Source organism: Hypomesus nipponensis, chromosome 9 (assembly GCF_054491055.1).
Source record: "Hypomesus nipponensis isolate SF chromosome 9, ASM5449105v1, whole genome shotgun sequence".
Lineage (NCBI taxonomy): Eukaryota > Metazoa > Chordata > Actinopteri > Osmeriformes > Osmeridae > Hypomesus > Hypomesus nipponensis.
The window spans coordinates 10,281,518-10,290,354 of NC_140369.1; the positions used below are offsets into that span (position 1 = coordinate 10,281,518).

The 8,837-nt window shown below is 44.4% G+C and overlaps 2 protein-coding genes across 5 annotated transcripts in view; both read right to left on the minus strand.

Annotated features, from left to right (window-relative positions):
- dip2bb (DIP2 acetate--CoA ligase B (putative)b) overlaps positions 1-2,383 on the minus strand; it is a 28,511-nt gene extending 26,128 nt beyond the window's left edge. For both annotated transcript variants that reach the window (XR_014766579.1, XM_084705000.1), the window contains exon 1: positions 2,156-2,383. Coding sequence is in view for 1 of the 2 variants with exons in the window: in XM_084705000.1 (XP_084561126.1) it covers positions 2,156-2,240 (85 nt within the window). In the remaining variant the exon portion in view is untranslated. The remainder of the gene's footprint in view (positions 1-2,155) is intronic.
- A 206-nt stretch (positions 2,384-2,589) lies between these two features.
- On the minus strand, positions 2,590-8,695 carry atf7b (activating transcription factor 7b). 3 transcript variants are annotated; one of them, XM_084706188.1, is made up of 12 exons: positions 8,615-8,695; positions 7,572-7,633; positions 7,392-7,488; positions 7,099-7,226; positions 6,869-7,009; positions 6,307-6,464; positions 6,049-6,145; positions 5,820-5,939; positions 5,458-5,592; positions 5,033-5,221; positions 4,758-4,863; positions 2,590-4,554 (listed from the first exon to the last, which is right to left on the minus strand). In XM_084706188.1, exons 1-12 carry the CDS (start codon positions 8,619-8,621, stop codon positions 4,316-4,318), a joined length of 1,479 nt encoding a protein of 492 aa, XP_084562314.1. In that variant the 5' UTR covers positions 8,622-8,695; the 3' UTR covers positions 2,590-4,315. The 3 variants fall into 3 exon arrangements, with proteins under 3 accessions (XP_084562314.1, XP_084562315.1, XP_084562316.1); XM_084706190.1 differs by having other exon boundaries at positions 4,444-4,581; XM_084706189.1 differs by lacking the exon at positions 5,458-5,592.
- Between the last annotated feature and the right edge of the window lie 142 nt (positions 8,696-8,837).

Genomic DNA, 8,837 nt, shown 5'->3' on the forward strand with positions numbered 1-8,837 from the left:
ATAGACCTACATGACCTGTACAGTCCTCCTCTTCCTTCACTTTCTTTTCAGCTCTGAAAGCCAACAGACTTAAGGTTGCCCTCGGAGGCTAACATGACTGTTGACTCACAGAGCACCAACTGACATATACGCAACTCTGCCCTTCAGACTACTCCCCAGCAGGATGAGCAGCCTGGCTTAACTACAAATATTGCTGCCCTAGTAAACTACAATCATGTCTGCCTCAGTCAGACCATCTGGTCATCTTGTAGCCTACATGGCTGTACAGTAAATCAATCAGTGGTGTTAAATGCCATGGCACAAAATGGTGCAGCAGGGTTAGCTGTGGGATGAAAGGCTGTGAAGAAGCAACTTCTCTGTCCAATACAGTGTCGGATCCATCGAGAACATGAGAATGGCACTGGCATGTGACGCCAGGAGCCTAACATAGAATTAAAGCCACAATTGAACACTTTCTGCAATGCAGAACATTTTTTTATATTTAGATTCATTTAGATGTATCAAATGTATAGATGAAAGAACATCATATACAAAAAAATAGTGTTGTCCTATTTTTAGATCCCTCTCCACCCTCCAATCATCTCTCTCCCATGTCTCTTCCATCCACGCCTTCCCTCTCCACTTTTCTCCCCTCACCCTCTTCTCACCTCTCTCAATGCTCATTATCACATTGGTAATTGCTCTCTATTATAAACCAGGACACTCATCTAGGTTGAGGAAAGAGTGGGTCGAGGGTTAGGCTTCCAGTGTTCACAAGAGCTCTGTGGTGCCTCACAACAATCCACTGCACGCGTTCATGCATGACTCGTAAAACGACTTCAATATGCATTTTCTTGCAATAATAAAGACAAGGAGCAAGTTTAACAGAGTCAGCTCAAAGCAGCCACTGTGCAAGTGTGTGTTTGGCAGTGTGCAGAGGATAGGCCAGTCTCAAAGTGCACCTGTTCCACTCATGTTATAGGATACCTATGGTGCCTTTTACCCACTAGCATGTCCTATGGCTGATCAGTAAAATTGTTGGCGAGTAGTACTGCAGTAGCATATTGACGTTATGCAGTTAAAACTATAGAAATCTACAATCTAAGCTCTTCAGGCTGATAGTATTTGGTAACAAAAGAGTGCGTCTCATGTGTTACAGAGATGACGGTATCAGGTAGACTTAAGTGTGTTTGTCACCTGAGTTTCAGGTGTAAGCTGAGAGGAGGAAGGGTGTGAATGGAACTACATCACTAAATGTAGGCTCAATAGAGAAGAGGAGAATCGATCACAGATGCTAGTGCCTTAACAGCCATACATTCACTCCTTCTCTGTCTTCCTCTCTCTCACTCTCACTAACAAAACATAATATTACTCATCCACCCCCAGGCTCAAGGGATCGTACGGCACAGCTCCAGCCATACTGTGATTCACCCAGAAGACTTGCATAACACCATAAGATTCACTTTCTTTTAATATTATAGGCGTTCATCAAACAGCATCTGCACACGTTTTGGTAGGCGTAAATAAAAAGTAAAACAGTTGGTGTACTTGTAGTATCACAATGAAAGCATAAATTCCCCAGAAGGATAACTGGGGAAAAACATCAATATCACAGTGATGAGAAAGAAACTTGACCCATTTTCCTTGACAGGAGAGAAGCCGTACAGTAGCTACCGGATAGCTGTTTGATGTTTTACTCGGGGGCTGTTCGAACAAAGTCTTCAGAAAAGTAACACACCACGCTTGCTAACTCAGCTAAACACAGGCTACCTGTATACAAATGTAAGAAAAACTTCCAAGTAGCCCATCATCCACATTCAGTAAATCACCTGGTATTTTAGTATAACTTACTCAACTATACCGGACGTATAAGATGATAAAATAGCAGTCCAAAATTAAGACTCATCTTCATTAGGCCTATTAATGTGATGATCAAAATTACAACAAAAAAAGGTCAGTGTTTTCATTTATGCGAACAGCCAGGGCGAGCGAGTCGTGCCAGTGGAGGCTATAATACTGTACTGTTGTACTACTGCAGTCCCCTCATCACTGGCACGGGACGGTGTTAGTAGCTGTTATATGCGGGACACTACAAGAGCGTTACCAGGCTATGCAACGCAAAGGCAGTTTTGGTTTCTGGATTTTCTTCTCTGTGTTGATTATATGATAACCTTACCTTCGGAGAGCTCCAAATCCAACTCCGCCAACTGGTCCCTGACCTCCTTAGGTAGCGCCGACATATCCACGCCTCGGTCCGCCATCGTTGGATGAATAACACGAATATTTATTGCAACGAGGGGAAAAGTGATGACACGTCTCAAAGCCAACGACAAAGATACAAATCAAGAAGTGGATTGTTTCCCATCTTTCCTACTCCCCGACACCGCCATAACTGTGGGAGATGAAAAACTCACCAAAGGAATCTGTCACATGACCATGTCTGATGTTAATTGTTCTGACTGGGTCATTGAATACAGTAGACTTTCTGCTCCCTCTGGTGGCAACTGCGTGGTAACTAATATGGCTGTGGTAACAGAAATACAATCGACAAAAATTCACCAATTGTACAATGATAGTTTTCCAAAGCATCAAAAAAATTGATCACCCTAGTTTTCTCAATTAACTTATTTATTTGCCCGGGTTTATTCATTATTTGAGACTATACAGTTGATTGCACCTGCCTTGAGGTGGAATTATAAAAAAGCAAACATTTATGTATCTGTGGAAACTGGAAACCAATTCTGCTTCATTGTAGAACTCAACATCTGGGGTTCTCTGAGTAAAGACGAAAGGATTCTTGACAAATTAAAGGAAAATGGTGAAACATGATCCAAGAAACCTAACCGACAGAAAATAACTAAATGAACATTCACAATGATTTACAAAAAAAAATGTTTACAAGGAGAAATAAACAATATGATACTCCTCAAAGCAATATAGATGTGGTATAAAACACAAACACATCACTGCATTTCATGAATTAAAATATTCAAAGGAAGTGACTTTACTGATATACTCCATGAAGTAGAGTTGAACTGTTACAGAGCACCCAAGACAAGGGCATGTCGAATTCCCTGTAGATATCCTCTAACCACAAATGTCACTAGAATACATCATGTTTACATTTCCTCTGATCATCTAAATGTCATTAGTTAGCAACTGAATACGAAGCTTAAGCTAATTACCTCTATACATACATTTCAGTAAATGCAGGAACATGGATATTGATAGATTCAAATATAAAAATATATTGCACTACTTTTTCCTCAACTTAGTTTAGCCTTGGTCAATATTTTTATAACAGAATGAATTTGTTGATTTTACTATGTAAAGTAGAATCTAAAACTAACCATTTCAAGTTTGTTACATTAGGACAGAAGAGGAAAGAATCCTCACATAATAAAAAACAAGGTTGGTGTTTGCATCAATCAATAGACATCACTCCAGAGTGACAGACCGGCAGACCGTTAAACAGAAAGAATATGACCAGACACAAGCAAACAGTGGTATTCATCAGTGTCCACTAATCCATGCAGTCAATTAGGGATTCATACACATTGTCAAAATGCATAATTATGACATCACTTCCAAAGAGGTTAAAAAGGCCAGACATTGCAGTGTAACTTTGGCTCACACATTGACAAAGGGAAAATATATGCATGTATCTCACAATATCTCATACTTATCCAGCCCTAAACATGTGTAAAAGGGGTGTTCTGTGTATCAAGGATTGTTAACCGATAGCTGCACAACTCAAGGAAGAACAACTCAATATGGGAGAAGTAGATAGAAAAGGTGGGAAATGGGCTAAAACAATCACAACTGAGTTTAAGAGTGCCTGTGTGTTTCGGGGTGGGGAGTCAATTACATTTTGTGTCCGTGGGTATAAATGTAAGAGGCTAGGTGTTAACTATATACACTCGTACAGTACTGTTCCCAAGCGATGACAGCGTTTCAGTCTCCTAGCAGGGCTCTGTCAGAGATGAGGGGACTGACGCAGCTTCACTACTAGTCTTTTCAGTGACTACGGGTGTGAGGGGGGGCAGTAGGAGAGAATGGAGGATGGCAACGCTGCATGTCTCAGTCTGTGGCTATGATAAGTGGTCCACCACTTAATCCTGGCACCCTCTCCTAACAGGCCTGGGTCAAAGGTCATCCGAAAATGATAAGAAGGGGTAAAGGGTGAGTCTAGGGGGTACTATCAACAACAAATGGGATATCAGACTTCAGATCAGGTCCCTATTGTTCTCTCACTCTCTCACACACGCACACACAGTTGTCCCAGTCCAGCTTCCAAAAGCCAAATCAGTTCTTATTGACTCCCTGTGCCTGCACATCATCTGGGGGTTGGCTGAGACTGTGTAGCCATGACAACCCCACCCGGCTGGCCCGCACCCATTCCAGCCAAGACTGACATGGCAACAGCCTCTGCAGCACGGACACTCAGCCCGTTGATGGTGGCCTGTGGGCTGAGGGCGGGGGCGGGGGCGGGGGTGGAAGGCCCATGCTGGATGACTGCTGCGGGAGAGCCCGTGGCCTCAGACGGGTCCCTGGAACTCTCCTCTCCCCCTGCAGCTACAGACAGAGAGAGAAACATTCACCCTTAAAGAGAGGTGAGTGAGCAGGCAATAGATTAGATGAATGAGTTGGAGGCTATTGGTCAACAGATCCATGGAAGAATGAAAAGAAGGATGAGAGGGTGACGAGACAACTAGATTATATAGGATGAGTGGATTATAGAAGAATGAGTGATTGGCAGGTGTATTCTCCGTGTTTACCGAGATAAGCAGCCTTTTTCTGCATGGCAGTGACAGGACAGTCTTTGTGAGCCAGAAGAAGCTGCTTCAGTTGGGTCACCTCGTTCCTCAGCAAACCCACTTCATTCTAAAAGACATGGCACACACCATCATAAAACTTCACCTCAGACAAACTGTACAAGTCACACAAAACAATCCAAAATTGTTGGATTGTTTTGTGTGCGGTGGTGGGAGGGAGTATGAAGGGAGTCTGAGAGGTTTTTGAGTGCGAGTCAAGAAGTGTTGTGGTGACTCACAGTGAGAGAGACATTCATGTTGGCCAGGTCCTCAGCCTTCTTCTCCAGGGAGCAGACCCAGACCTTCCGCTTCTGTCGGCAGCGTGAGGCTGCTGCTCTGTTCCTCTCAAGGAAGCGCTGCCTCCTCTCGTCAGGATCCGTCTCCGCCCCCCTTCGCCGCCGGCCTCCCGTTGGCTGAGCAGGAGACACCTGGTAGGAGGGGGGAGGGGGGGAGTTATACTCGTACTGCTCTGAAGCTATGTCTTTGTGTGTCATCAACACATTGATAAGAAAGAAGGTGCTCTTGCCGCTGTTTAAGAAGAGCATTCGAAAGAGTGTGGTGGCACAAAGGGATGGAGGTATAGTGAGGATCAGATTTATCAAGCGCCTTTCTAGCCTTACTGCTTGCTGACCCTGAGTTGGACCTCTTTAGGCATATGTGTTACCTGAGGCTGGGCAGGTGAGGGTGCATCAGAGTGCTGAGTGGGCTGCTGGTTGTGTTCGTGTCTCTGAGGAACAGCAGGGCTGGACCCAGTCCCCCCACCAGCCCCGTTCTGCTGGGTCAGCACTGCCTTCAGTCGCTACAGGGACAGACAGACCCCAGACTCCAGTCAACCACCTGCCTACTGGACACCTCAGTAGTCTGATGGCAGCCTGTGCTATGGGACATCTTGCCCTTAACTCTGTGTGTGTGTGTGTGTGTGTGTAGGGGTGGATGACTGTGTGTGTGTGTGTGAGAAGAAAGAAAGAGAAAGATTGCCAGTACAGTGTGTTAATGTGCATGTGTGTACATGCAAGCGTCTCTTACCATTTTGGCATCAGAGTGCAGACTGTACCCCGATGGGGACGAGGAGCCACTACTGGTGCCACTTATCGGTGGGCCAGGAATCCCAGGGATGTTAGGAACCATGTTCAGCGGTCTGGCCAGCTACAATGGACATGAGACACGTAGCTGAACATGCAAGTAGATGATTGACCGTTTGAGAAATGCATGAGTTGGAATGTCAATGTGTTCATCTGTTAATACAAGCACTCACAGATATGACCGAGGGCATCTGCACTGGACTGGGAAGCAAAGGGACCGTCTGTCCATTTGGGAGGTGCATTACCAGAGGGTAGGAGCCTGTTGGAGAACTGTTAACAGAAGGTTGATGACTTGTAACATCAGCGAGAAAGACAAAGACAACCAAATCAAAAACACCCCAAATCCAGCTACTTTGGAATACTATGTTGCTACATAGGATATGTTAGAAGTGTTAGATTAGTGACAGCATAGGATGTAGGGTGAAATGTACCTGAGTTGTCTGTTGGAAGGCGGAGTTTGTGTGATGACAGACGTTGGAGATGGTAGAGTGGGGTGCAGGGGGTCATAACCAAGGTGAAGAGGAAGTGAACCTGGACGCACAATAGTTGGAGTGGGGGCAGAGCTCACCACTGGCTTTGGGGGAGTCTCCTGTTGGCATGTAGAAATAGACAGCCATATCAATTGTATGTTGTACAATAACCATGCAAATTTGACAAAAGAAAAACAGAATGGATAATTGTTTCGGATGACAGCAATCTTCACACACAACCACAAAAGTGATCCAGGTCTACCTCACGCAGTCTCAAGTCAGACAAAAGTAGAGGCTTTTTAGATGTGAAACAACTTGATCCAGCACACCATTGCTTTTGTGGCAAGAGTGGAGCAGCACTGACTGCCTTCTAAAGAGCTGCATGGTTATAATGTCTTGCAAAGTCAGCAAATGTCAAGCTGGAGCCTGCAACTTATTATGCTGAACAAGGGAAAAGTCAGGCAAAAAGATTTGCCCACACGGGACCCCAGCCCACGTCCAGGTGTCATACTTTGCCTCTCACCATTGGCTCTTTGCTGCTGTCTGACATACTGGAGGTAGAGTCAGGACTTCCTGGAGGGGAGGAGTCAACTTCTAGTGGCCCATCATCTTCTTCCTTCACTTCAGATGGTGTCTGCAAAGGTGGAACCTGAGGGGCAGGAAGCTACAACAGAAGGAAAACTGAGTCTCAATACTGTATCAAAAGTGTCCATGGCCTTCTGGCCACTAGATTCAGCTCTGTCTTGCCGTTACCGGGTTTTTAGACCTCTGGTCGTCCTCATGGGCTTTCCGAAACTCTTGCTCAAATGAGCTGGCGAGTTCATTGAACAGTCCGACCTCTTCACAGTTCTTCAGGAAGCGAGTGGGTGTGGGTGTCTGGTCTGGGGTAAGGAAAACACACTGGTTAAGGAGTCTTGCATGATGAAGTTGAAAAATAATTTAGCAATGGATCAAGCTTGTTCTATACATAATCAAAACAGTAAGCAACCACTTGTAATCAGACAAAGTTCAATATACAATTAGCTGGACACAAAAAAAACATGAACCTGCAATGATGACAGAATCAGTTCTGGCAGGACCAAACTTGAGGGTCATTTCGTGCTTGTGTTTGTGGACTGACAGATGGTCCTCGTTAGTAAATCTCTGTAGAAATAACAACATAAATTATGCTTAATGTATCTAATATTGGTGTAGCAATGATTTAACTCAAATGTACTGGATCATACCTGGCCACAGCCAGGGGCTGTGCACACAAAAGGTCGATCGTCCCCCATTTCACACGAAGATACTGCAACCCATACAAGAGAAGGACGATTAATATGATTTTTTTTCTGCTGTTGTGCATTAATTTCCACATGTTGATAGTGAACTAAATGTTCTAAAATATTCACAGGAAAAAACACGCTACAACAATTAGCCTAGCCAACCCTACTATCAAGCTAGCTATAGAAAAATACGCCCATGTTTACAAACATGGCGATAGAATTTTTTTCTAATTTCGTCTCACCATCTTCTGCTGACTGTCAACAAGGAGCAGTTTAACGGGCCGCTGACCAACAGTCAAGAACAACAACTGGCTAGACACTGACTTAGCTAGAATGAGCTAGCTGAATGGAGCAGCAAGCTAGTAGTAGCATGCTGACTGTCTACTACTATCTGGTTGGCTGTAATGTTAGACAGGCCAGGGTGGACATCACAAGCTACCCAGGTACCTACGCTAGCTAGCCATCTGACAGGACAAGGATTGTTAGTTGGCTTGCCTGCTATGTGCCGATAGCAAACAACCACCGTTCACAAACATGTCATGGTCGAGTGAAGTACCTTGCCTTGGCTGAAGTAGAGCTACCTAGCTGGCCATGTTAGCCAACTGTCCTATCAACTGGAGTACAGTACATGGCGATCACAGATAACTAGCGACGTATCGTTCACAGGAAATTAGCTAAGCATAAGTGGAACTAACTACACAACTAGCTCGAGCTGTAGCTAGCTAATGCCAGTTCACACATTTGTGATTTATAAAAGACATTACAGCCAAGTATCTAGCCTAATAGGCTGGGTCCTGGCTTTGCTAGCTACACACAGCACTCCTAGCTAACGTTAGCTGGCAGTCTAGACTAGTGCTCTGTCACTTGATCCGTGTTTAACTGTTCAAACTATTATTCCAAGATAGTGTTGATGCCCTTGTATGTGACAAAGAAGGGAACAAAATAGCACCTGCTTTTTTTGTACTACATCAGTTACTGAAGGAGTGAAATGTTTACAAACTCACCCGACATCCCAAGCTAGCTACCTCTCCCCTTCTCCCTTGCCTGAAATCGGACTCTCTGCGTTTTAGCAAGATAGCGCGAGAGGTGAAAATGGCCTTCTATGTTTTACGTAAGAAGACCACTAGAGAAAATTATTACGTAAACAGTGGGTTACATAAACCAATGCTGTATTTACGAGATTATTCTCTTTTTGGAACTGACTTCATACTAGTGTCTGGTTCATTA